Here is a 27,983-nt window from a genome sequence, read left to right as displayed (position 1 = left end):
GGAGCCGGGGGCTGGAGCCGGGGCCGGGCCGCCGCGCACACGCTCCCCGCCTCCCCGCGGCGGCTCCCCCCAGGCGCGGGCAGGGCAGAGGCTGGATGGAGCCGGCGGCCGGGCGACGGGAGGCAGCGGGCTGGCTCCGGCGGCCGGGCTGAAGGCGGCCGGGCAGGAGCGCTGAGGCGGCGGCGGAGCCAGCCCGGCCGGAGGTAAGGGAGGGGGCGCGGGGCTGCCCTGTTGGGCCCGGCAAAGACCCCGAGACATTGCACGGAGCTGGGCAAATCCCCGCCTTGACATTTCGGGGGGCTGGGGGGGGGAGACAGCCCCACCCATCTGCCCCAGATGCACCCCGGGCTCTGAACCTGCCCGGAGGCACCCCCCCCTCACCCCCCGAAATGGGGGCCCCCGGCGGCTGTTTGATCGCTGCGGGACTCCGGACCCCCCCCCCGGCCCATCACTGTCATTAAATCAGGGCTTTTCAGACCCCTGCCTTCGTGCAACCTGGGTGTTTGCGCAGCGCCCCCAGGAGGGGGCGTCCCAGGCAGGGGAGGGAGCCCGGCTCGCGGCACGGGGGTGAACGGGGCGCAGCTGGAAGGTGGAGAAATCAGGGGTGCCTTTGCCTTGTCGCTGTGGACGGCGTGAAATGGGACCGGCGCTTCGCCGGGCCCTTCTTCCAGCCGCAGGAGCGCGAAGCCCGGAGCGAGCCGCAGGGTTTAGCTGCCCTCCGGCCCGGCTTTTCTGATCCTCACAGCCCTGGGAGGAGCCCACCTTGGGACCGAATGGCCGCCGCAGGACAGCTGGGCTAGGAGATGCAGAGGAGGGAAGGAGCTAGAGAGAGGGAAGAAGTTGCTTTGGGGACAGAGAGCATCAGCGATTTTGGGGAGCCCAGTGTTGGGGTTTAACCAATCCAGGCTGGTTTTAGTGATAAAGGAATAAATCCTGCCTAGGAGAGGGAGGTGGACCTGCTAGAGGGGAGCCACTGTCCACACCCAGCCAGCCCAGGATTTACTATATTTTTTGCTACTGAAAATATTTTTAAAACCCACAAAAATCTTCCTGATAAGAATTGATTCATCCTCCCGGTCCTCTCAGTTCTGAGCCTGGAAAAGGGACTGTGGATGTCACTCGCCTAAGGCCCAATTCTTCTCTCGCTGATCGTGGTGTAAGTGAGCAGTAACTGCACTGGGTCAATGGATGCACACCAGTGTAAACCCACTGAGAGTGGAGAATCAGGCCCGGAGTTATTAAGGAATTGTATTGCCTGCAGAACAGGAAAGGTTCCTTCCTGTGCTGTGTACTGTCCATGCTTCCCAGCTTTATTGGTCTAGTATAATCAGTAAGAAGTTTACGTTGTGATAAGAGGCTTTTATAATAGGCTTATTCTCCAAACAGGTTTTCTATTTAAAAAAATCTACAACAGGCTTTACAGTGGGTCCGGAGACCATTTCCTGTCTGGTCTTATCTGATTTGTTTCTTTTAGCATCAGGTGTTTGGTAAGTGGTTTTTGCTGTGTTTGGTTTTAATAATTTTAGCTGCTCTTATATTACTCTGCTAAAGGGTGTTAACAAAAGGTTAATGAAGCATGACTTTTGCAACAAAAAATAACACAGAGAGGATCTGTATTCATTCCCAGTCCTGTCTGAGCCGGTCAAAGCTCTGTTCCTTGTTGGATAGTCTCGCATCTCTCACAGAGAATAACAAAGCTCTGACCTGACAATAGACAAAAAGGTGCTAATCCCAAACTCAGTTCTGTAAGCAGATTCCTAGCAGATAGTGTCAACAACAGGTTTTATTCCACCTTTAAAAGGGAGTGGAGCCCACTTAAAGAAATAACCTGTGAAACAGACCAGGAGTCAGTTCTGGTGCTTCAAGGTGACTGAGCCTTAGGGGTCAGTTTTCTGTTATAATTTCATTTTCTTCAAAATGTGACACTCCAAGGTCGCTGTATATTGCCAACCAAAACCTTGCAAGCTTTGTCCAGTGCATGGGCCCAGTGCATGAGGCCTACATTTGTTCCAGGTAGGAGCAGGTAGCTAGATTTTCACCCTCACTCTCTTTCCATTCAGTGGAAGTTCAGGCAAAACATTCCAGGCCCATGATCAAGATGCTCAGTTTGGATTAATTTTGGGTTGCAGTTGCCTTGAGTAGTTCAGCTGCTTTGCTCTTGTTGCATTGCCAGGCTGCTTGTTGGAGAGGGCACCTTCCCCTTAGGTTGCAGCTGGAGTATAAGACCTGTTGTTACTACTTTGACCTTTAGTCTCTGAAAGAACAATAGGACGCGTGTCAGAGGCAGAGACAGTGGATTCTGCTATTAGCATAATGGTACCGACTGGCCTATCACACAGATTCAGAGGATGCTGTGGCACGTTCCTGGAATAAGTAAATATGTTTATGGCTCAAGGAAGCGATCAAAGTTTGGAAGGACTAGATTCTAAGGGGTCAATAGAACTTTCATTAGCTTGTGTGACATTGGGACTGCAACCCAATTAACTAAGGCATTAGGTTTCTATCCCTGTTTATCCAATATGTGACTCTTTGGCGTATCATGGCTAAGACTCCATGTAAACCTTTATATCCTAGCAAACATCACATCTCATAATGAGACAGGAAATGACTGAAATTGAATCCCCACCCCCCACCCCCATCTGTTTTGAAGAGCATTTTATTCCCCCGGATGAGTGTACCTAAAGCTGTGTTTTGGTGGAGCACCACTGACATCCAGTGGGCAGTTGGGGTAACATACAGTATACATAACTATAAATAAGAATCTACCCTTTGATGGTGTTTGGAGTGAAATGAAGCAGGGGATCATCTAAAAAGATTTTGACCATGCGAAGAACTGTGCACTGAGGACCTACACACATGAACTGTTGCTGCATTAAGAACAAATATTCAAGGTATCAGCTGGCGCTGTCTGATTCCACAAGAGCCTCTTGGAGTTTTGCAAACTCTAGCTTCCCTGCCAGGCTTCTCGGGGTGGGGTCGGAGACTTAATTTATCAGACCCCTAATGGAATCGCTGTGTTCCTGTTTCAGAGGAACAGCCGTGTTAGTCTGTATTCGCAAAAAGAAAAGGAGTACTTGTGGCACCTTAGAGACTAACCAATTTATTTGAGCATGAGCTTTCGTGAGCTACAGCTCACTTCATCAGATGTTTACCGTGGAAACTGCAGCAGACTTTATATACACACAGAAATCATGAAACAATACCTCCTCCCACCCCACTGTCCTGCTGGTAATAGCTTATCTAAAGTGATCAACAGGTGGGCCATTTCCAGCACAAATCCAGGTTTTCTCACCCTCCACCCCCCCACACAAATTTACTCTCCTGTTGGTGCTAGCCCATCCAAAGTGACAACTCTTTACATAATCAAGTCGGGCTATTTCCTGCATAGATCAAGGTTTTCTCACATCCCCCCCACCCCCATACACACACAAACTCACTCTCCTGCTGGTAATAGCTCATCTAAACTGACCATTCTCCAGGTTTAAATCCAAGTTAAACCAGAACATCTGGGGGGGGGGGGGTAGGAAAAAACAAGAGGAAACAGGCTACCTTGCATAATGACTTAGCCACTCCCAGTCTCTATTTAAGCCTAAATTAATAGTATCCAATTTGCAAATGAATTCCAATTCAGCAGTTTCTCGCTGGAGTCTGGATTTGAAGTTTTTTTGTTTTAAGATAGCGACCTTCATGTCTGTGATTGCGTGACCAGAGAGATTGAAGTGTTCTCCGACTGGTTTATGAATGTTATAATTCTTGACATCTGATTTGTGTCCATTTATTCTTTTACGTAGAGACTGTCCAGTTTGACCAATGTACATGGCAGAGGGGCATTGCTGGCACATGATGGCATAGATCACATTGGTGGATGTGCAGGTGAACGAGCCTCTGATAGTGTGGCTGATGTTATTAGGCCCTGTGATGGTGTCCCCTGAATAGATATGTGGGCACAATTGGCAACGGGCTTTGTTGCAAGGATAAGTTCCTGGGTTAGTGGTTCTGTTGTGTGGTATGTGGTTGTTGGTGAGTATTTGCTTCAGGTTGCGGGGCTGTCTGTAGGCAAGGACTGGCCTGTCTCCCAAGACTTGTGAGAGGCCTAACATTCATAAACCAGTCGGAGAACACTTCAATCTCTCTGGTCACGCAATCACAGACATGAAGGTCGCTATCTTAAAACAAAAAAACTTCAAATCCAGACTCCAGCGAGAAACTGCTGAATTGGAATTCATTTGCAAATTGGATACTATTAATTTAGGCTTAAATAGAGACTGGGAGTGGCTAAGTCATTATGCAAGGTAGCCTGTTTCCTCTTGTTTTTTCCTACCCCCCCCCCCCCAGATGTTCTGGTTTAACTTGGATTTAAACCTGGAGAATGGTCAGTTTAGATGAGCTATTACCAGCAGGAGAGTGAGTTTGTGTGTGTATGGGGGTGGGGGGGATGTGAGAAAACCTTGATCTATGCAGGAAATAGCCCGACTTGATTATGTAAAGAGTTGTCACTTTGGATGGGCTAGCACCAACAGGAGAGTAAATTTGTGTGGGGGGGTGGAGGGTGAGAAAACCTGGATTTGTGCTGGAAATGGCCCACCTGTTGATCACTTTAGATAAGCTATTACCAGCAGGACAGTGGGGTGGGAGGAGGTATTGTTTCATGATTTCTGTGTGTATATAAAGTCTGCTGCAGTTTCCACGGTAAACATCTGATGAAGTGAGCTGTAGCTCACGAAAGCTCCTGTGTTCCTGTTGGGATTCCAGATATGCAGGTAGACTTTTCCCTCTTCAGAGCCATCATTCATTGTGCTAGCCAGACACATGGTGCTCACCACAACAGAAAACAAATCAAATCCAAAAAACTCGCCACTCTGGGAGGAATGTTCCTGCCTGAGGTGGGCTAGAGCACCACCTAGAGGCAGAGCTAAGTCCCTGCGACACAGCCCCAGTTAAGTTTAAAGGGTTTCTTTGTAAGTGGCTCCTCATGACAGTAAGGATCAGTTAAAGCAGTTCCTGCTTCTCTCTGCTGGGCTCACAGGTTTGGGGTTTGGAGCCACCGATCTGGGTTGGAAATTACAGCCCTGGGAATGGTGGAGCTATGGCCAGTTCAAGCAAATCTGGGTCTCCCTGCAAAGCCATTTGCTTGGGGATCCCCTACTGAGAAGCCCAGATTCTCTCCTGCGCCTGCTGCAGAAATCCAGAGTACCAGCTGGGGCCAGGATAAGGGGGAGATGTCCTGAGTTTCCAGCAGCCTCAAGTTATTGTCCCATCAATTACCAAGCTCTCAGACAGTTGGGGCATGAGCAGTAAACATCACACCAGGCTTCCAACCTGCCCTGCTGGGAAGGTTATGTATCAACACTACCGCCCTCTATTGGAGGGAATGGGAATCTCCAACTCCTAGCAGAACTCTTTTTATGCTGCTAACAGGTAGCAGAGAGTCTCCTTGAGCTCAAGGGGTAGGGCCTGTGCTTCCAGACCAGGAGGCGCCGGGTTCTCTTCCCCCTGTTGAAGTGCTCATTAATCACATGGACAGCATAGAGTCAAGCACAAAGTTGTAGGAGGGCCACCGGTTTGTTACAATAGTTTGCCCTTTGCCTTCAGAGGAGGCTGCCAAATGCCTTTACAAATATTTTCTAAAGCCTGTGAGTAAGGTATTATCTTCATGTTACAGAAAGGTAAACTGAGGCGCAGAGGTTAAACAACTCTCCCAAGGGCATACAATGAGTCAGCATCTGAGCCAGGAATAGAACCCTGCCCGCTGCTCTAACCTCAGACAGCATCGCCTCTCCCTTGGCACTTCTCTCTTGGTCGTTAATCAGCCAGCGATGCCGTCTTGTGGCCAGTCCCAAGTCCTCTTTAACCCAGCTGACTGCCTGGGCTAGAGCCAAAGCCACCCTGGTTGGTCTAGTCTGGCCCCTGAGTTGGGCTTTTTCATATTGTTGTCCCTGGCAAAACGGAGGATTAAAAAAAAAGTCCTCGGGTTTATTACTTGAAACTGAAGCATGTGACAGGCTGCTGCAGAGCAGAGGCATGGGGACATTAAAGCCCCAGCACCAAAGCAAACCCCTGACAGCTGTTGCTGTCACCCTGACACCCAAGGCAGAAAAAACCCTGGCTGTCAGTGTGAAAACCCCGCTGAGTGGCAGCAGCCCCGTCCTCCTGGCTTATCGGGTTGGGAGGCTTTCAGTGAGGGATTTGCAGTGGCGATAAACCTTAACACCACCCCTCAAAGCTTGCGATGAGCTCTCTAGATAGTCCAGCTCAAAGCTGCTGTCTCTGCTCTGGCATTTGATGCCAGTGCAGTAGAAGCTACCGAGATGGACGAGACAGTGACTGGACCTGGGAGCAAAGATGTGTTTTGCAGCCTTGGGCAGAACCCTGAGCTGCCGGAGGAAGAGGTCGGCCAGAGGGGGCTCGCTTCGGTGCATCACACGAGGTGCTGAATTGCATACAGTAAAGCAGTCCCCTTTAAGGAGTGTCTATGGAAGGAACGCACCTGTGCAAAGAATGCAAGGTTATATGAGGGCAGGCCTAAAGGTCTCTGCCGAAATAGCCATCCCTGAGCTAGGTCTCCGGGCAGTGCACGAAGGAGCAAGTGGGAGCGAAGGAGCCATTGCATTTCCTTGTGGCCTTGCAACAAAATAACCTCATGCCAGTGCACAGTCTCCAACCTGCACTCCTTACAGAGCCCCTTTGCCTGTGCGTGAGGTCCTGGCACTGTCCTCTGTGACGTCTCTGCGCTAGGAGACTCAGTCTCACTTGGGGCCAGATCCCCCGGGGCCTTGCTCAGGTTTGACTCAGTCCCAGCTTCCATCAGGCCAAACCTCTGAGTTGCCGAGCACCTACAGCCACCGTTGACTGCGGTGGATCGGGCCCATTAGCTTCGGTGGGGTTTTGCTTCAATAAGGCCCTCAGGATTTGGTCCACTAAGAATACTGTTCCTCTCCAGTGCCAGCTGCTAAGAGCAATGCTCTGGGTCTGGGCTGAAAGTGTACCTGGGCACATCCCTCCAGTCCCAAACTTTCTGCTCGCGTGAGCTGCTATGAGAAATGATGCAGAAGCCCTGCCTGTTGGTGTTTCACCTGGGCTGCAAAGGTCCAAAGGCTCTGGCAGCAGGATGGGACCTCTGCCATGGTGGTTCTTAGCACAGTCTTCCTGACCTTTGGGAACAGGACGGGTATCAGTTTTCCCCGACAGCCATGCTGTCTCTGTTAAAAAGCTGCTCTCGGGTGCTTGGTTCTCAGACCCAGAGCCCATCCGGAAGCTGCAGAGCCCTCGCTGGTGTTCTGCACAATGAAACCCTTTGGGACCCAAGCAGTGGGGGTTGGGGAACTGGGCGGGAAGGTGGGGTCACGAAACAGTCTAGTTCTTGTGAAACGGTCCCCAGGATGTGAACACCGGAGAACCCTGCTAGCCTCGTTCTAGGCAGGAGAACCCTGTGGCGTGTGTGTGCCAGGCCCTGCATCCAGACACAGCATCGCTAACAACAGTGCACGGGGCTTCATGCCAGGCTGCAGCTGGACTTGCTCTGAGCTGGATGCCCACCGTGCAGTGCCAGTGTAGACAGCCATGGTAGTGTGGCAACGGCAGTGTTGTAATTAGTCCGTCAGAGACGGCCTCAACAGCCCAGAGCAACGGCTCTGTCACCTGACAAGCCTGCCCAAGAGCAGCCGAGGCGGCACCCAAAATGTGGAGAGGTGCAAATGGACCCGAGCTGCTCTGTGGAGCTGTGCTGGGCGTGGGGGGGTAGGTGTGTAACCCATCCCTGCTGTCCCCTTCTAATGGCACCTAGCCCAGCTAGAGACTGATGAGTCTGCGATAGCCGTAGCTAAGAGCCACGTGGCTTTTAGCTCTTGCAGTAGAGGCTCATGCCCTAAGCTTCAGCGGTCCCAGGTTCGATCCTGTCTGCCGACACCCGGGCTCGGCTGGTGTTACAGGTGCAACAATCCACAAGGCCCTGCCGTGCCCAAGGAGTTTTATGTATGCGTGTGGGACAGGGTGACTAGTGTGGGAATCACACTGGTCCAGGCTGCAGTTACTCAGCTCTTTAGTGTGGAGGCAGCCCTGTCCGTTCCCTGTAGGTTCAGCGACCTAGCTGTGGCGTTAGTCACTCTCTAGCACGGTTTGATGCCCTGCCTGGTTCTGGTTTTTTTCCGCTGTGACAGCCATGCAGACTGCTGCAGTAAAGGGGAGCCTCATAGCTCCTCCACTCCCAACAAACATCGCTGGAGGGACCAGTGAATTCGCGCCGGCTGTGATGAGCTCACAGCTACTGCAGGCCCAGCTTCTCCCAGCACGAGTCACCCTCACAGAGGATGTGGAAGTGCTGGCTCTTGGGGAAATTGAAGCCTATATCATGCTAGGAGAAGTCCTGGTGAAGATCCTGGTGTGAGACCTGCTCAGAGAGTCAAGCGGCAGAGGGCACAGACAACACCTGAGACTGAGAGCTTTTTTTCACCAGGGAAGAGACCGAGCTTACACGGAAGTAATTCTCTACGAGGTTTCGTGGGAGGTTCTCCTTTCACTCCATTGCTTCCCGCCTAGGAGTCCTTCTCAAAACACTATCCACACTCAGCCCATCCTGCCAGCTGGCAGCCTTCATTCTCGGACCGCACAACAGAGGAGCAGTTCGGTGATAGTGATGGAGACATCTTTAAAGTGCCTCACGCTCATAAAATGGAGTTCTTGGTTCCAGTGGGGGGGGGTCTCTCCTGGTGTTGTCTAGCTGTACAGCTTGAACGGGCTCAGAAAGACGTGCTATATTTCATACCGCCAGCCCTTCAAACTCTGAGAGACAAGCTGGATTCTTTCCCTCTCACATGTCATATTTTATTATTTAGTATTCATACTGCATGCCACCTGTGTGCGAGGTGCTCCGCAAACACGGAACAAAACGCCAGTCCCTGCGTGGGGAACCCCATGGTCCTCCGTGGCCAGATCTGTATTATTGGTGCTGAGGACGCACGAGAAGGAAAGGCCCCAGCTTGTCGCTTGGCCTATCCTGGCTGAGGTTGCAGTGCTGGGAGATAAGGGGGAGAAACATCTTAGAAACTGAGCATGTTTGAGCTAAAAGTCACTGAGGGACAATAGAGAAGGAGCCAGGGCTGATGTGTAACGTGGGTGTACATCAGTGAGTGGGTGTGAATCAAAGGGTGTCTAACTTGCTGTTAGGGGTGTGTTCAGGGGGGCCAGGTTATTACACCAGGTTAGCATTGGTCACCTCTTAGTTTGGGCCTGCTTGTGCCACTTTGCAGCGACTCAGGGTGGAGGGACATGGTTGTTTTCTACGGGGAGCCTATTGCGCACGCCAGGGGGTGTAACTAGGAGAAACGGGATGAGACTGAGCAAAGGAAATGTCGGCTGATTATCAGGAGAGACGTCCTGCCAGTGAGGTGAATCACACGAAGGCCTTCCAGGGAAAGCAGTGGGAGCCCCGTCGCTTGGAGCAGTTAAAACTAGACAGGGCAAAGCACTTGAGATGCTGTGGTCATTCTGGCTCTGGCAGGGGGAAGAGCTAGATGACCTCACAACTCTTTTCCCTCACTAGCTGCTCTGCTGTTTTGCATGGTGTGTTGAATGTTTTCCCTACGTATTACGTTAGCTGAGCCCTTGGCCCCGTTGGGAATAAGCCCCTGTGGGGTATCCCTTGAGGACCGTGCTGGGGCTGAGCTGATGGTGTGTTGCTGCCCTCTCTTGCTTTAGGTCAGCCACAATGGGCTCCGTCAGAGGAGATCATTTCAAGGACATCAGCCCCGTGGTGACCCCAGAGGGAAATGTGGTGATGAGCTTCAGCTTCGACAGCTACCAGCTGGAGGAGGAGGAGCTGCAGGCTAAAGGGAATCAGGCCAAGGGAGTCCTCACCTTCATGGAGCCAGGTAGGGCTTGGCAGCTGGGCGCCGCATCTCTCCTGGCTCACAAGGAGGGAGCGTGGAGGAAGGGCTGAGGGGGGCACATAGCGATGGCAGTGACAGGCTGCTGAGGCAGCTCCCTGGATGCAGGGAGAGGAGTGGGGAGAGAGAGCTTTGTCATAGCCATGGGCAAACCCTGCTTTGCCGGGTGGTTCAGCCCCCCAGACTTTGGCCATGTGTTCAGATTATCCTGGCTTCTTGGGTCGGGAGATCTCACAGGGGTGGGCTTTTTTGCAAGGTCTCCTGGCCAGGCCAGACACAGCCCGCAAGCAGCCATTACCTCATTGTGGTAACGCTTCAGGTCCAAATGAGGCCCAGAAGCACAGAGACCACAGGACAGGGTGGAAATAATAACAGCGGTACATTCGGGGAACTTTTCCCAAGCCTCCAGAAGGTTTGGTTCAAATCTTGTCCAGCGTCTGGGGCTGGTTCTTAGCGTACAGGAGCCGTTTGGCCCAGTCTTTAAGAATAACTACTGTGAGTGGAGCTTGCTGTTGTCCATGCAGCCCCTGATCCGTCGCCATGGCCCGGACACTGTCCTGCGGCGCAAACAGCGTGCGGGGAGAACAAGTTTTCTGGCTTTGTAACCCCCACAGAGGTGACACACACCCTCCCACATCTCTAGGACTGGCCTGGGGGCGCTGCAGCCAGGACCCACCAAAACAAGCAGGGAGCTAAGGAATCCAGCGAATTCCCCAACTGCGTGGGTCCAAGGCAGCACGGAGGACGCTTCTCTGCTCACTAGCCAGGGGAGCATGACTGGGCCAGCAAATGTGTGGCTATTGGCTGGCCACCCTCCTGCTGAGCCCTCCCCTTGAGGCGTGCAGGCTTTGACATCCCAGCAGGGTTAACTTTCTGCCCCTCTGGCTGGGTAAGAAAGGCCCTTCTGGGGGCTGGGATGAGAAAGCGTGCCATTTATCGTGGCTCCTCCCTCTGCTCTTAACCACTCCCCCTTCACTGCCAGGCCTCTCTGTGGCTCCTGCCGTGGTTTCGTTCCTCTCCGTATGATGCCGGGGCAGTGGGGATCCTGGGGGCCTGTGCTATTTGACAGGCACACACATCACCACTTCCCTGTGCAGATCCTCGGTGTTTTAACAGTGCAGACTCCGACATGTCGTAACTGCAGCGTGTTCCCAGATGACAGGAAAGCAATTAATGAGCCGTCGCTCCCCTGGCCAAGATGATCTTATACGAGAGTTTACTCCAAACATCTCACAGGCTGAGTCACTTGAGCAGATGCCAGCTGTAGGACAGACCCTTACCTTACCTCCACTGGGGCTAGTTGCATTTGCACCAGCTGAGGATCTGGCCCTAGGTTTGTACCTCTGCCAATCACTGCCTGAACGTACGCTGGATGGCATGGGACTGCTTCAGTACGTTGCACATCAAAGACCTGTTATTCTTATACTGCCAGGATCACTGTTGAAATGCCTCTACTCACAGGCTGCAGTTTAGCCAGGCTGGTGTTTATTTTGTGGAGCGCCATAGGTGAACCTGGCGTTGGGCACGTTATGGGAACCCGACAATACAGCTATCCGAGCTCTCAGACCCTGTAAGGGCTTGCGAGCTGCTTTCCCCCGTGGCCTCGAGGAGCACTCGCCCCTGGGCCAATAGGTGGCCCTTTGGGAAGGGCTGAGATTTAACATAGCTGTTGCTCTTTTGGGGCCCCCAGATGTTCCCTTGCGAGCCCAGTTGAGAGAACAGTAGGCATCTCTGCTTTGCTCTTTCCCGGGGGGGTTTCACGTGCAGAAGGGTGGCTGGGCCGGGGTCAATGATTCTGGGGAAAGATGTGTAGCTGCAGAGATCAATAACTTCTCCTAGTACAGGGACCATAACAAAACCTCACTCTCTGCTCCCGGTGAGGAAGGCTGGGAACTAGAGGTAGGTGAACAGAGGCATGTGTACACCGATCCATACGTACAAGTGTCTAGGAAGATACTTCACCCGTTGGCTGGTGCTACACAGATGTCCGATAGGTGGGTTTCTTGCCCCTTCCGCTGAAGCAGCTGATGCTGACCATTGTTAGAGACAGGATCCCGGCCTTGCCGGACCACTGGTCTGGCCTGGTTATTCCTGTGCGGGTGATCGAGTCGAATAAGGGCACTGCAGTGTCTCATGGGAGAGAAGAGAGTTGCAATGAGTATAAAGGGGATTCTTTACTAAAGCTGCGAGACATAGACAGAGCCCCTCATTTGGGAATGTTCGGTACCTCGTCTCAGTGAACAATAGATCGGTTGCCTCTCGATATATTTCCCAGCCTGTCTGTAGGACTCTGTGTTGGGCTCCAAGAGGCCCATCAGCTTAACTGTCACCTGTTCTGTCCTGTTCCGGCTGTAGCCTTAGAAGACCCCGAGCCGCAGGATCGATACCATGGGATTTACTTCGCCATGCTGCTAGCAGGGGTTGGATTTCTCCTGCCATACAACAGCTTTATCACAGATGTGGACTATTTGCATCACAAATATCCAGGTGGGTCCTTCCCAGCAATGGTGGTTTGGCGTGTCCCAGGTCCTGCTCCCTGGATTTCATTCACACTGAGCCAGGGCACAGCATGGAAACTGTCACGGCAGAGTCCTCATTAGCAGGAGAATGCTAGTCTGACAGGCAGAGGGGAACCAGCCCGGACAGGCCGCTGATTTCCAATTCACATGTAATCTTTGAAAGCCAGCAGTCAGGATCTCTGATGTTCAATGCTGATAGCAAACACAGTCCCATTTAATGACAGGAGATCCTAGAAGCTGGTGCTAGGATGTTGAAAAGACAGAGGCTGCCGAAGTGAGCGTCGGTGTATTTGGCGGGGAGTCTGGTTTTGAAATAGGACTTGGCCGGGTCTCCCAGTTCTTGTGGATGCAGATATTGACAGGTGTTGGATGTCTCCTGGATGGGGTGTCTAGCAGCCTGAACTCACAAATGTAGCCCGATTAATGACAGCAGTATCACTCTGCAGTGTTTGTACCCGGAGTGCAAAGTGGAGCTAGACAAAATGAGTGGCTGCCCCCGTGGCATCTCCTGTGTTGTCCACAGGGTATCTCCCCAGACCCTCACCCCACTTTCTGTCATTCCACCGCCTTCTATTTCAGCCGGCCCTGCTGCCTATTTCCACAGCCTGGAAAATGTTTCCTGTTCCTGGATATCCCTAGACAATGCAACCCTGAAATTGTTCTTTGAGGCCACAGCTGAGTTACCCAAACCCTGAGCCTGGTTCAGCCATCAGAGAAACCAGACAGGTGGGCTGGAGGAAATACAGAACAGCCACCAGACCCCAAATTCTGTTCACCAAGGTGCCAACACAGACCCGTGGTCAGCAGTAGCTTGAAAGCTCCCTGCTGAAATCAACACACTCAGTCCAACGCGGCTCTTGGAGCATTGCTGACCACCTCACCTCTTCTGTTGCTCTGCAGGGACCTCCATTGTGTTTGATATGAGCCTCACCTACATCCTGGTAGCCTTGGTAGCTGTCATCTTGAACAACGCCCTGGTGGAGCTGCTGAGTCTGCACACCAGGATCTCTGTGGGTAGGTCTCTCCATTTCCTTCCCCTGCCTTAGGGATCCAGACAGGACCCAAGCCTACCGCCTGCATTCTGGGGCTACCATATCTCCGTGGCTATTTTCCTATCCCATCGGTGCAAGCGGTCAGGCTAGTGTTTTCCAGAAGGGTGGACTCTACTCCTGTCTCCAGCGCCTCTCCACCAACTGACCTGGAAAAAGCCTGCAAGCACTGAGATATCATTGCCCATCCTTGGCCCCTTCAGGGTAGCGGAGTGTCACTTCTGCTCCCCGCCTGATCTCCCAGCAGTGAAGACAAGATGCGTGTTATGTGTGCAGATACGTTCTGTTCAGTTTCCAGGGGGAAGGGGGTTCGGAGATCTGGGCCGGTCATGTACAAAGCCATATAAGCACATTCCATTCGCCCAAGCCTCAGGCCACCCAATCACTTAGATTTAGCCCAGCATCCAGTGTGAACACCCAAACTTCCAGCCACGCAGTCAGTCAGACACACCATTAGCTAGACACCAGAAATACGATCAGGCAGACGTCTGGACACCCAAACATCTGGCTGCCTAGAAACTCAAACATCACGAGGAACCTACAGGGCGATGCGTAGGCTTCCATTCCACTCCATAAGCAGTTAAATGACTAAAGCCATCTTGGCGTAGATGGAAAGAAAGGGGGGGTTTCTCTGGCCCCTTGTTCGTCTGCTCTGTAACTCCATCTCCGCCTCAGTGCAGGGACGCACTCTGTCTCCAGGCTGCTCCACGCAGTAGTAGTGGCTCGGACGCTTGGCCCCGTGGGGTTTCACTGGGATTCCACAGCCTGCCGAGCTCATCACATCGCTGTCCCAAGCCAGTCCAAAGGCTTGCTTCCAGCTCTGCTCTCTGCCCCTTGACTCCGGTGTCCATCTTGTTCGCTGCAGGATACCTGTTCGCTCTGGGTCCCCTTCTCTTCGTCAGTATCTGCGATGTCTGGTTGGAGCTCTTCACCCACAGGCAAGCGTATGCTATCAACCTGATAGCCGTAGGGGTCGTGGCCTTCGGCTGCACAGGTATGTGAAGCCTGGCGCAAGGAGGACAGGCCAGATGGTTTTGGGGAGAGCAGGGTCTTGTTTCAGAGTACAAGGCCTGCTTGAAAATAGAGAGGGGAGTATCTGGAAGGGGGAAATTGCTCTTCCCCTCAAAGATCCTATTTCCTTGCAGGGAAAAGCAGGAACAAATTTTCTGACATTTCTGTTGGGTCCACATAACTCAGCGGTTTGCAGCCCCTGATGGGCCACCTGCTGCTGCCTGAAACTCCAGATCCCCGCTCCCTGAACTATCTCCCCACTCTTCTTCTGAAGTAGATCTTTTCAGCCACTTACATCTGCGCTTCTCAGATCCCGGGAACACCCCGTAACCCATAGCACATAAAGCAGCATGCACACCTGCTAGTGCAAACCAGGAGCTATCTGATTTGCATAAAATGGCACATATTTGCATAAAATACACTTATTTGCATAACGTGCTGCCTGATGGCTTGTGGGGCTTTCAGCTTCTCCTGGAACCCCCAAATACCAAACTCCATACCCACCCAGCCCATCATCAATCAAACACGCATCTCTAGCATCGCCAGGTCAATTGCAGTCAGTGGGGCCAGATCCCAAGCTGGGGTAAGTCAGCATAGCGGTGGCTGCTCCTTGCTTGGCCAGCTGGCCTGGCTGGTTTGTTAGTTCTGTTGGGAAGCGCTGATGGGGTGGGGCATCCGAGTACCAGGCAGATAGATTAGATAGAAAAGAACGTGAATTGAAACCGACCTCTTGTTTGGTGAAAAAAGTGGGGGTGGGTTTCCCCCCTCCCATTTTGGGCTCTGTGAAGTGCCCGTTTTTGAGCTAAGAAGGCACATTTACGCTTTTTGAATCCCTGCTTGCTGTTCCTGCTGCTGAGTTTCTGGTTCATTTTGAAAATATTAATAACCCAAAAGCCATCAAGTCCAGTTGTTGCTATGCTAACCAACGCCTTTTCCCTTGTGACTGAATGCTTTGGAATAATGAAATTCCAGGGCCCCATGCAGCTGCTGGGCAGCAGGACTTGTTAATCCCAGGGCAATCCCCAGGTGGGTGATTTTTATTGGCCTATCATATTTCATCCCATAAAAACCCAGCCTTCCGCAGCTCATTAGCACCAGCTAGCCCAGGTGTGTTTACAGCCTTTCTATGATTTTCTTTATGATGCTGGTTAACACTCTGGAACACGAGTCGTTCGCGTGATGCTTCACGTCTGTAAACAGCCAGAGTCCGGCTGTGCAGCCTGCACCCTCACACCCCACCTACCCCCGACACCCTGTTACAGTTTGGCTTTTAGTACCTAGGGCTCTCATGTGCCGGAGGTATCCAGGACCGAGAGCTGGTGCCTTTCCACAGTATTGTTTTCTTATTGCGTTGGCAAGAGTGAAGGAGGCGGTTCTGATTCATGAAAGCACTTAGACCGGCTACAATGAACTTAAAGTTAAGCATGTGCTTTCTTGAATCAGAACTTTAGATAGGAAACTGCACCAACTTCTCCTAGTTCAACAGCTCCAGGGACCTAGGCAGGACTCCCGGCAATATATTTGGGCTAGATCCCCGCGGAATTGTGGGTAGGGAATAATACCTCTTCTCCTTTCTTTTTTCGGTGCGCCTCTCTCTTTAAGTGCAGCAATCCAGTTTCTACGGCTACACCGGGATGTTGCCCAAGCGGTACACCCAAGGGGTGATGACTGGCGAGAGTGAGTATCCTCCTAACCCTGGATTCTTAAAGCCTGCTAGCTGGCAGAGCTACTCGCAATTCTGATAAGATAATAGGCTCATTAGCCAGCTGCTGGCTGGCACGTTGGCCAGTGCGTCCTTAGTTGGCCCATTCTCCTAGATGTAATCATTAGTTGGCACATGTAATAAAGACCCCCAGCTTGACACAGAGGTTACGTCTCCACTTGGAGCTCAGATGTGATTCCCAGCTCACACAGACGTACTCACGCTAGCTCTCATCAAGGTACTGTGCTGGCCGCCCTGAGTACACGCCCACAGGGTTCAGGTGGTTTGTGCTTGGGGTGGCTTCCCATGCTCTCGAGCTCGCACGGGTTTGGCTGCGGGAGCTGGGAACATCCCTAGCTGACAGTGTAGACCTAGGCAGAGGCAGGTTGCAATGTTCCATCCACCACAAGGTCAGGTTCTTGGGGAAGATGCTGCTGAGAGATGTGACTTCTCCATGCTAAGAGGCCTAGCTGGAGCCCGCCTTAGCAATCTGGTAACTTAGGCTCCGAGCAAAGTCGCATACACGGGGCGTGGCTGTGCGGAGGTCAGAGGTGTGACTGCAGCGTCTGTACAGATACCTGAGCTAGCTTGAGTCTAGCGCACCTGAGAGCTCATAGCTGTGAAGCCGTGGTGGCCTGGACTTCGGTGCGGCCTGTACAAGCCCACCTGGGACCCGGGCCACTTACTCGGGTGACTAGCCCACGCTGAAGCCTGTGCTCCATTGCGGTTGGTAGCTAGCTCGGGTATGTCTACATGTGCTGCAGTCCATGTTACAGTGTAGATGTACCCCCCTGTTTCTATGGCTCTCTGGCTCTGTAGAGGGGAGGGCAGCATGAGCAGCATGCAGACAGCACACTCATGTCCCAGGGCATTTTACAGCGAGCAGAAGAGAGGATAGAGTCTCTACCGTGACCTGGGGTACGGGTAGGGGTGACCTCCATCCCAATTAGATTGCAGCCCATCTTTGAACGTACACAGCAAAGGCCTTCATTCATTATTAGCCGAGCCTTCTTTAGTTCTCCCCCACTGCCAGCAGACGTTGGCCCAGCCCAGCAATCTCTCAGTCTCCAGCCCTGCTCCCGGAGATGGCTCGCTGGAAACTGACCAGCATGCTGCTCACTCCTCAGGTGCTGCTGTCCAGAATAGGCTTTAGTCTTTTCCTGATAATCCAGGGTAATGGATTTGGCCTTGGCACACGCTGGCAGGTGGTGGGCACGCTCACCACCTACCATTGGCACATGCACCAGCTGGCGACAGCTGGGGTGCTCTCACTGATATTTTGACTGACGCCCTGAAGGGGGAATTTGTTGGTCTTTGGTTGGTGTTTTCATCCGTCAGTGGCCAGCTGGCCCTACGCCAGGCAGAGAAAAACTGTAATTACAGTGGGCACGCGGGCCAGAAAGAAAGGCTGCCCCCTCCCATGGGCTGGGGGAATGAACAGCACTCCGTTGGGCTGTCCCTTCCAGTTACACGGCGTGGCATGAAAAGCCTGGCATTGTAACTCTGCCTAGTGCTAGCTCCTGGGTTGTTCGGGGAAATACGCTGCCTGGCAGAGGGCTGCATGCCCCTATCAGACGCTGTTTCCCTTTGCTCTGCGTGTGTGCAGCTGCTGTTAACACTCAAGAGAGCAAAGCACAAGCATTGCCAGGGACTGCCAGCCGAGGGGGCAGCACCAGGTATGGGTGGGGTGAGCCAATTCCCCTGTATTTCCCCAGCAGTAGATGAGCTGTCTCACAGCAGGGAGAGAGAACAAACAGTTCCTGCACCTCACCCCTTTGTCAGGGAGATACCTGCAGTGAGGGGAAAGTGGCCTCTCCGCTCACTTTCCCCCACTGCAGCTAACTCCAAAGCAAACAGGGCCGGGACTGGGTGCCTGTTCTGTGTTGCTGAGGGAAGTACTAGGGAATCAGTGTTACTGACAGAAATCATCTCGGCTCACAGAGTAGCCTGTGGCTCACATCTGTTCTCAGTTCACCCAGCACACACCAGCCCACTCACTACACGTTAGTGCCCCTCTCTGGGGCCAGGCCAACACTGGCCCGGCCTGGCCACTGAGTCACATCTTGGGTTCTGTCCTTGTCAGGACAGAGAACCTGGGTTTCAAACCCGGTCCAGAATGTCTCTGCAGCCCCGGCCATTGAGCTGCCTGCTGTCCCTGGACCCCCTGTGCCGACGGGCCTGCTTTTGCTCTCTTCCTCTCAGGCACTGCGGGGGTCATCATCTCCCTCAGCCGCATTTTCACCAAACTCCTCCTGTCGGACGAGAAGGAGAACACCATCATCTTCTTCTTCATCTCCATCGGCATCGAGCTCATGTGCTTCATTCTCCACCTGCTGGTGAAGCGCACCCGTTTCGTCCGGCACTACACCGCCTGCTCCCGGCAGGGCGCACCTGGGGGCAAAGGGGTCCCAGACCACAGCACCGGATACAGGGTTCACCACGATGTCACTGCAGAAGACATCAGATTCGTAAGTCTCCCTTTCTGTGCTATGTGGGCGGGTGTGCCAGGGGCTTTTAGATGCCGCTGGGGTTCTGCTGCCTCTGACCTGGGCCTCCAGCTGCTGGCCTGAGGCAGATGTGCTGGGGAAGCTATCTCCAAGGGATAAGGGAAGGACTGACAAAGGTACAAAGATGCACTGGTTTGGTCCAGGCGACCTTGTGGTGCAGAATCCAGAGTTGAATTAGAACTTGAAGCACAGCATCTGCCCTCATACCCATGGGACCATCTCCAACCAGTGGTGTCAGTTGTTTGGCATGAGAACCATGCTTTGCTTCTCATCACGGTCTGTCTGCCACATAAGTCCCTGCTGAAGGGCATTAGCAGGGCTGCTCCTTCAGCTTCGCAGGCAGAGTGCTGCACGAGAAATGCAGCCCTCTGCGCTCCAGCCCCTCACAGACGACGTTCTTAAATGAGTGTGATAATGGGCCTGCATCCCAGTTCGCTGTAGGACGGGGTTGCCACCCTGTCGCTGGTTCAGCACTTTCTGGTTGGCCGCCTGATCTCTGCCCGCTGGCCCCTGCTCTTTGCTTGTAGCTGTGACATTAGACTTTAAAAAGACATTTAATATTTTCCGACCATTTCTGTCCTGTGCAAACAATTGCCGAGGGTGCCACAGGGGGACGGTACACAATTGGGCATGGGAGGGGAGGTGGGCTGTGCAGCCACGAATGGGAGCGGAGATGGGCCTACAAGACAACCTGCTTTCCATTGTTGTGCACACTATGGAAAACTGCGAGAGCCCCTCTTTTAGGAGATGTGTGGTGCCCTCTAACGGTGCATTGGTGCAGAGAGACGCTGAAGTATTGTATATAAATCTATACAGTAACGGTGGATGTCCTAGCATGGCACATAAACTGGTAGCTCAGTGCAACCCATGTTTCCCCTCCCCACTTTTGTCCTCTGCGCTTCCTGGGTGAAGTGTATTACAGCCACTGACCTCATCCATTCTGGCTTTGCTAGTGACAGCAGGAGGGTCTTACATCAAGGTGGATAAGTTCCCGGAGTCTTTCCCCCTCCTCCCACTGAGCTGTTCTTTGCAAAATACCCCCTGGCTCAACGCTACCCTGATCCCTCTTGTGCTTTCCCCAGGAAAATCGGCCTTGTGGGCAGGCGGGCTCCCCTCTGGGCAGCCTGGGGCATGAAGCTGAGCTGGCTGGCAGCGGCACCTATGTGAGGTTTGACGTCCCTCGACCAAGAATCAAAAGGAGCTGGCCCAGCTTCCGAGGTAGGACACCTGTGTCCAGCTGCAGGGACCCGCTAGCCGGGCTGTCCAGGCTCTCCCCGGCACTCGCTCTGACAAGCGCACTTGTCTTTTGCTCTAGCTGGCAGGGACAACTAGTCCCACTCTCACTTAAAAGGGCTTTCAGAGGCTGCCATGTAAAGTGGAACTGTCACCTTTTAATAGTACTGCAGCCGCTTGTGCGTTTCTGTCGTGCCGTTGCGGGAGGAAGGATATTCTTTTACTAAAGGCTCAGGACAGCTGGGTTCAGCTCCTGCTTTGCCACAGCATTTTGAGGTGACCTTGGGCAAGTCACTTATTCTCTGTATGCCTCGGCTCCCCATCTGCACAAAGGGGGTGAAAACACGCCCCTAGGTCATCCATGTCTGCGAGGCACTCAGAGGTTACTGTGATGGCAGCCATAGACATCTGTCCCTAGGATAGACCTTCCACCCCCAAACGCTTTGCGGTCTCGATACACACAGCATCTCTGAAATGCAGCTGCCTCTGGTGTGGTAAGCGGAACCCATCCGACACACATGGCACTGAACAGCAGTGGAGGCTGAGAAACTTTTAGGCCCAAGTGAGATAATCTCATGCTGCACATCACAGGGAGTCTGAGGGTACATTTCTGCCAAGCACTGGACATAAAATAACACGGCCAGCTACCGCCGTCTCTCTTGCCTTTTTGCCCTCACAGGGGGAAGGGGAGGAAAGGGAGGTCACAGCGAGTGTAAATTAGCTATTCCCCGGAGTTGCAGGTGTGGTATGTACACAACATGTGGAATTACAGCATTCATACCACTCTAGCGTCCGATGGAAATCAGAGAGCCTGCTTAGGGGCCTGCTGGATTCAGCCCTGAGTTCTGCTGAAGTCATTTGAACAGCACTTGTTTACACCGGTCCTGAACCTGACCCACAGTTCAGGGAATGGAGTCTGGCAAGGGCAAATGGGTTTCTAATGTGGAAGATGGGGTCAGAGCTCTGAGGGCAGAAGCCAGGGTGGCCTTCTGGATTGATACATCTCTGCCGCATGCTGGGAAAGCATCCGTTCACATGCAGAACTAATCAGTGCCTTTGTGAGCACCCCTAGACCAGGGCGAAGACTGGTGGAGGTGAACCTCTCACTGCCGTGCTCTGCAGGGGGAAGAGCGTGGGTTTAGTAATAAGCTGACAAGTTGCTTTGGTGTCCTCCTCCAGACATGATGCTCCATCGCTACGTTGTCTCCAGGGTGATCTGGGCCTACATGCTTTCCATAGCCATGACCTACTTCATCACACTGTGCCTCTTTCCTGGGCTGGAGTCGGAGATCCGCAACTGCACTCTTGGGGAGTGGCTCCCCATCTTAATCATGGCTGTCTTCAACCTCTCGGACTTTGTAGGCAAGGTAGGAGGGGTCCTGGCTAGACCTCCTGTGCAGGCTTCTTTGGGGAGGGTGGGTAGCGGTTGAGGTGCCAGATGGGCAGTAGATTACTAAGGAACACGTCTTGTCTGATGGCCAGTCTACCCTGTTGTGGAAGAGAACGGGGAGTCAATTGCCCAAGTTCAGGCCCTGGGCTTGGAGTGGCTCATGACTTCCTGCCGTGCATATTTTTACAGACTTTTTCGTCCCTCCCCTGCTGTTAGAAAAGCAATCCATTCAAACCGAGTTGTCTGCTGTTATGAAAGGTGTGGTTGGTGTGTGTATGGGTGGAGGGTCTGGTCTAAATGGGGGTGGATTGTAACTGAAGATGGGCTAGGTTTGGATTCCTTCAGATCCCACAGTAGAGACCTGTTTGTTTCCAGTGGCTTTTTTGCTCTGGAACTGCCACTCAGTCTAGGCCGGCCTCCTGAACAGCCTCGTCTTTTATTGATCTAGATTTTACTCCAGAAGCCGCTTTCCTTTGCAACACAATGCGACTTTCCCTCTGTGTTTTAGATCCTGGCTGCCTTGCCTTATGACTGGAGAGGGACCCACCTTCTCATCTACTCCTGTCTGCGAGTGATTTTCATTCCCCTCTTTATAATGTGCGTGTACCCCAGTGGGAAACCCACATTCAACCACCCCGCTTGGCCTTGCATCTTCTCCCTCCTCATGGGGATCACCAATGGGTACTTTGGCAGCGTACCCATGATCCTAGCTGCTGGCAAAGTGAGCCCGGAGCAGCGGGAACTGGCAGGTAGGAGGAATAACGTGTTGACACATGGCAGCCGCTCACGGGAGCCGTGTAGGGAGGCAGGGACAGTGCTGGCTGGACCCACAGCCTCACAAGTTCCATTTGTGTTTCCCACGGTTAGCAGTACAGCCTGGTCCCCTTCTACACCCATGTCACTGCTCCCACCTTCAGGCCCATCTGCACTAGAGCTGCTGCTGAGTTCTTCGCTGGGTTAACACATGGCCACACGCCCCATGGCTAGCATGTGGCTCCTAACCAGATAGTGCGCTGTGGTTTGCCATTGCTCGTCACCCTGTAACATGATTGGCACCTGTGTTTCACACTGTGTGGCTGGGCCCTGCCACTATAACCGGGTTAGTCAGTCCTCCAACGTCCCACCTGTGTGCATGAGAGGGGATTTCGCACAGTGCTTCAGCAGCATTGCCCCAAGTGCCCCTGGAAGCAGCAGCTGAGGGGGCGTGGGAGATTGCCCAGATGTATCCAGAATGCACTGCTGTGGGATGTGGTAGGTGTGGGCAGGCCAGTGGGGGGAAAGATGCCGTGTGCATGGAACCAGTCCCATCCCGGTTACACGTTACACGGCAGGGAGAGACCAGCTGTGCCTGGGTGAGGGGAGAGGAAGCGGTTGGGTCACTCCAAAATATTAAGCGGGTGTGGGTGGGAGGCAGGCCCCGGTGGGCGGTCGAGTCCCTCTCCTGTTCATCCCTGCACTACCCCCCAGGCTCAGAGGCCATGTCCGGGCTGCAGGCCTCCGCACGAAGCCTGGCTGTGCACTGACGTGCTGGTTGCCCTGCATGTCATTTTGTAGGCAGCACCCGCACCAAGGGTGACTTATCCAGTGGCACCAGCCCAGTCTGGGAGTCATTCCCCAGAAGCTCAGTTTCTAAGAGCACCTACGCTCGGGGCTCTCTCTCTGGCCAAACAGGGTCCAGCGGAGGGGCAGGGGGTTAACGCGGGTGTGAGGATCCTGCTGTCCCTTTGGGGAGGGTAGTACCATTTTGGCCCCTGTAGAGCTCCCCTCCAGGTGGCTGTCTCCTGCCCACGCTGATCCAATTCCTGCTCTAAGGCTCCCCACCCCAGCTCATACCACTGCGTCTCCAGACCACTGCGCCCCTATCCACTGCAGGGCCCAAACCAGTGACCGGCTGCACCCTCGCTCTCCCTTGGCTTGGGAGCATGGCCACCAGCACTGGGTTGCCAGCAATATGCTCTGGGGGGTAAGTTACAGATTAGAGCTAGAGCAGGGTACCTCTGTCCCAAATCTGGCGGGGCCCCGGATCATGAGTGGAGACGCTTCCTGGCACCCTGTTAGGGTCTGAGCCACCCGCGCTTGTCTGGCAGATGAGGGTTAACCTCCTGGCTTCTCTTCTCCGTTCCCCTTCTCCTGCAGGTAACACCATGACTGTGTCCTATATGACCGGATTGACACTGGGCTCTGCCGTGGCCTACTTCGCCTATAGCCTCACCAGTACGTCTCACAGGACCTGTTTCCACACTGAAACCTACAACAGCTCTTTCACGGCGGGGTACTGAGCGGGTGATGCGGCTGGGGCTGCAGAAGCTCTGTGCCGGGGTGGGGGTGCAGGAGAAGGGGGCAGGTGGGTTGGGCTGGGGAGGAGAGGAGAATGGGAATGATCTGTCCTGTATTTATTAATCCGTTCCCACCCTACCCAAAATCTGATCCCTGAAATATTAATCCCCCTTCCAGGCCCCTAGCTTGATGGGCTGAAAGGCTGGAGCCTTCCTCAGGCCTGCAAGCTGGCCACAGGCAGGGCCAAGGGGTGCTTGCCGTGAGTCGTCACTGGCTTCAGCAATGGCACAGAAGTTTGGGGGTGACAGTGGGTGTCACCCTGAAATGGCCACCCCCCGACTTAGCTGCTTGCTCTTGTGGGTGAGCTCAGTGCTCCAGAGCTGGCCTCATCTCCCCCCCCACCCCACCCCACCCCTGCAAGGTCCTCGCGGGGCGCTGGATTAGTGGAGCAGAGCTTTACAGACAGTGGATCCCCATTAGGGGACATAGTGGGCCTAGCGCATCCCTGGTGTAACACCACTGAAGTCCAGGGTGTTAAACCAGGAATAAGTTTGGCCCCGGGATTTTCCAGCCAGCCGTGTCTCTAGGCTGGGATGTTATCCCCTTGGCTGTTCCCAGGTGACTCCAGGGTGGGGAGTGAATTGCGGTGAAGCTCTGCATTAGGAAGTCCAGCTGATATGTGGCACTGTCATGGAGCTGTTTCTCATGACTGGAGGGGCTCCAGCTCCTTGGGGAACAGAGCAGTGGGGATTGCCCGGCCGCTGCACCCCATGCCTTAGCATTTCACCCTGCAGGGTAGAGCGGGGAGGAGACTCCTGGGGTGTAGGTCCCTGATTTTGTACAAGGGTGTGGGGTGTTTCCACCCACCCTGACCCAGAGAGCGTGTGTAGACAAAGGACAGGGTGCTGATACTGGTGGGAGCGTGATGGCGTTTGTGTCAGACGTTTGTGGTGGTCTTCGGCTCTGCGATACAAATGCCAGCCGTAAAATGAACCCCTTGGCTATACCACCTCTACATATCCCACCACCATCCTACCGTCCAGCCTCTTGGTCGTCACACCCCTCACGCAGCCGCTTTGCAGCTCACGCCACCGCCCAGCACCGTCCTGCTGCCTCACAACTCACACAGCGCCCCAGCATGCGCCCGCCACGTGGCAGGTGTAAACCCAAGACTGAGTGTGTGTGCCAGGGAGATGCAAAGAGGAGATGAAGGGAAAGTGGGGAGACAGATTGCAAGGTGAGGGGGTGGTGATAGAGGGGCGGAAGAAAGCAGGAGAGAGAGCCTGATGGAGGGCAGGAGGAGGGCAAAAGACCTGCAGTGACAGAGAGATGCTCCGTTAGAGTGAGACATTGTGTTGTAATCACTGGCCAAACCCCCACTGGCCTCAGTGGGGTAGGAGTAGGGAAGGAGTTATCAATAGCAAGCACCACAACTGGTCTGCCCGGTGTTTGTTACTGTGGCCCTGGGAGTGTAACGCCGGAGGGGGTGTGCCCCTTCCCAAGAGAATGACCGGTCCTGAGCTGAGCTGAATGGAACCGAGGAGCAGCTGCTCTGCTGTCCTTGGGGATCTGTCTACACTCGTGGCTTGTACAGTTTGCAAGTGGTGTTGTCTACACTAGCAAATGCTGAAGTAGGGGTGGGTGATAAGCAGGCAAAAGCCCCAGTGTCCTCTCCACACTGCAGCTTCCACCACTGCGCTCACCTCTGGGCAGGGATTGATGGCCAGGCAGTTTCCTAGTGCAGACTGAGCCGTCTCGAAATTTCACTTCTTCCTTTTCCAGCCTCCCCAGTGTGGTGATGGACTTGGAATTCCTGCCCTTGGAGTCCCAGATGCTCCACCTGTCACCCACCCTGAAAGACCCAAGGGATTAGCTCTCCCATTCCCCCTCTTTGTTCCACCCCCCCAGAGCAAGGCACGTGCTCAGTGACCGTTCCACTCTGGTCCACGGGACAGTGTCAGGAGTTAAGGAGGGTGGGGTGGGGAACAGAACCGTCACTGGAGACTAGGATGGAGTGGCTTCTTCATCTCAACTAGCACAGAGCTCATGTGGGGCCCACATGACCTAGTCCCACTGTTGACACCTCCCCATAAAAGACCATCCCAGTGACTAAAACTGCCTCTCTGTTGAATGAGCAGGGCCCTAGAGAGGCACAGAGGTTGCGCCCCAATCAAGGCTTGCTTCAGTCCTGCATAAGCGATTAAGGTGACTTGAAATGGGTGTAGTGTTTTTGCCTTGTAAATTGCAACTCCAAGTTGCATATTTTTGCAAGGCTCCTGGCAGTTGATGTTCTTCATAAAGCCCCCAGCTCCTGAAGTAGAAACCTCAGCTTTAATTCAAACACTGTAAATTTCTAGCGCTCCTGGTTGTAGAGACAGACCTGAAAACCTGAACTCCCAAATCCCTGAAGGCAAATAAAAAGAACCCAAATTTTATTATATTTTTAAAAATCTCATGATTTTTAAACCTTTCTCATGATTTTCAGGAGCCTGCTCCATGAGTTTTGAATGCTCAGTGGTGTTGCAGGTGTTCCCCGTCTCCTCTTTCAATAACTTATCACTGAGTCCAGGGAGAGCATCGTATGGGCCACTGAGTTCTGTTATCTGCCTGATGATCCTGCATTGGCCAGAGCTGCAAAGTACAGGCATGATTATATAAAGTAGAGAGACGGTGTCACACTGGCCAGTTTGTGATCTTTGGACTAGATCGTAAAGTACATGATAACAGACAAATACTGAGAGACACACACACACTCTCACTCTCACTTAGCTGCTTGCTCCATAAATTTTATAAATGACCGTAGCTCATTTTGTAATATGTTAACTCTATTTTAGAGGATGTCATATTCCTTTTTTTTTAATACAGAGCTGCTGTATAAGTGATTTATGGGGAACTCAATAGATTTTTCCTTAGGGCAATCAAACCAAGCACAGGTGTGTCTGCTTGCACCTGGGTCACCCTTCCAGTTGACTAGAAATACCTGATCGTTGTCACCGGCAGTGAAACTAACCATTAAACAAAGTCATCGAGTCACGGTCCTGAGCTTTGGCCATCCCCTGCAGTTACAGTGCAAGGGTGATCACAGGCTGCATTTGCGTCCGTCTACACTGCAGTTAGACATACCCTGCGGCTGGCCCCTGCCAGCTGACTCGGGCTCACAGGCTTGGGCTGCTGGGCTGTTTAATTGCAGTGTAGACGTTCCGGCTCAGGCTGTACCCCAAGCTCTGGGACCCTCCCACTTCGTGGAGATTGGGCTCCAGGCCAAATGTGGACGACTACACTGCAATTAAACAGCCCCACAGCCCGAGCCCTGCGAGCCCAAATCGGCCGGCATGGGCCAGCTGCGGGATTTTAATTGCAATGTAGACATATCCTAAGTGGCCAGGGCCTGCAGTCTCAAAGCCATGTGACTTTAGTCATGGCCACAAAGCCTTGTTCATGATCATGGCTAGTATTTTGCAGCTAATGGTTCCTTGCCAGCCTTTCCTGGCCTCTTCCCTGCTGTCTATTCAGAGTCATAGAGTGTAAGGCCAGAAGGGATTATTATCATATTCTAGGGTGGCCGACCGACTGCATAGCACAGGCCAGAGAATTTCTCCTGCAGTGGAAGGGCCTAGTCCTCCCTTCTGTGTAACCTAGCAACATTTGTCTGCCAGCATCGTGTGCTCCCACAGAATCGAGCACTAGCTTGAACAAAACATCCCCGGTGCTGAGCTGGCTGATGGACCGCAAATGAGCCATGTCAACCGCTCCTAATGCAGCGAGGATGCAGCCTGCCAGCCAACCTCTGGCTGCCTTGTTGGGGTGAGCCGGCGGGGGAATGGTCAGGAGCCAGGCTGCCTGGTAGCTATCGGGAGCCAGGCACGTTAGGCAAACTAGCCCTGAGCCCATGACCGAGGCGGAACGGGTTTTTTTAAGAAGAGCACTAGTGACGAAGTAGCCACAGACTGGGCTTGCCTTGTTTCACGAGAGTTGTGCTCTGAAGAGCTGCTTGAGTCACCGATGGGTTGGTGGGGCCTGGCTTGTCTTCAGAGCGCCTCCCAACCAAAACCACCTTCCCCACACGCTGAGGGAGGTTGGCTCTGGAGCCAGACGTCAAGCTGGCCCTGCTCCAAGGGCCTGAATCAAAACCTAGCGGAAGGTTGGGGCTGGAGTGGGTGCGACATCAGGTCCCTTCTTATGCTAGCACCCGAAAACTGGTCCAGGAATGGCCGAGCTGTCACCTTTCCTCCCCAAATAGCTCTCGTGTTGTGTGTCAGCCATGCCAGACTCATTTGCCGTCCTATTTGCTGCGAAGGAAATCAATACATTTTCAAGAAATAATAAAATATTTGGCATCGTGTCAATTGTCCAGAGTCAGCGATGCGGCCAAAAAGTACGTGGTGTTGTAGGGAATACAAGCACATGGCTCCAT

The 27,983-nt window shown here is 53.3% G+C and overlaps 1 protein-coding gene across 3 annotated transcripts; it reads left to right on the top strand.

Annotated features, from left to right (window-relative positions):
- Positions 1–116: 116 nt before the first annotated feature.
- Positions 117–27,911, top strand: SLC29A4 (solute carrier family 29 member 4). 3 transcript variants are annotated; one of them, XM_073361927.2, is made up of 12 exons: positions 117–203; positions 1,387–1,487; positions 9,694–9,866; positions 12,237–12,368; positions 13,301–13,414; positions 14,315–14,443; positions 16,063–16,137; positions 18,365–18,630; positions 19,752–19,887; positions 21,082–21,269; positions 21,801–22,041; positions 23,429–27,911. In XM_073361927.2, exons 3-12 carry the CDS (start codon positions 9,704–9,706, stop codon positions 23,569–23,571), a joined length of 1,587 nt encoding a protein of 528 aa, XP_073218028.1. In that variant the 5' UTR covers positions 117–203; positions 1,387–1,487; positions 9,694–9,703; the 3' UTR covers positions 23,572–27,911. The 3 variants fall into 3 exon arrangements, with proteins under 3 accessions (XP_073218028.1, XP_073218027.1, XP_073218029.1); XM_073361926.2 differs by lacking the exon at positions 1,387–1,487 and having other exon boundaries at positions 122–203; XM_073361928.2 differs by lacking the exons at positions 1,387–1,487; positions 14,315–14,443 and having other exon boundaries at positions 122–203.
- Positions 27,912–27,983: the final 72 nt, after the last annotated feature.

The sequence above is a fragment of the Lepidochelys kempii genome, chromosome 10 (assembly GCF_965140285.1).
Source record: "Lepidochelys kempii isolate rLepKem1 chromosome 10, rLepKem1.hap1, whole genome shotgun sequence".
In the NCBI taxonomy this organism is placed as follows: Eukaryota; Metazoa; Chordata; order Testudines; family Cheloniidae; genus Lepidochelys; species Lepidochelys kempii.
The sequence above is the reverse complement of the archived record's forward strand: the minus strand, read 5'-3'. Positions and strand labels throughout refer to the sequence as shown.

What these genes read in the sequence shown, in the direction of transcription:
- SLC29A4 (XM_073361927.2), top strand. Translation starts at nt 9,704, where the DNA reads ATGGGCTCCGTCAGAGGAGATCATTTCAAGGACATCAGCCCCGTGGTG. An exon ending in GAGCTGGCCCAGCTTCCGAG is followed by an intron (nt 19,888 to 21,081) that starts GTAGGACACCTG and finishes GTCCTCCTCCAG; the next exon opens with ACATGATGCTCCATCGCTAC. An exon ending in TCTCGGACTTTGTAGGCAAG is followed by an intron (nt 21,270 to 21,800) that starts GTAGGAGGGGTC and finishes TCTGTGTTTTAG; the next exon opens with ATCCTGGCTGCCTTGCCTTA.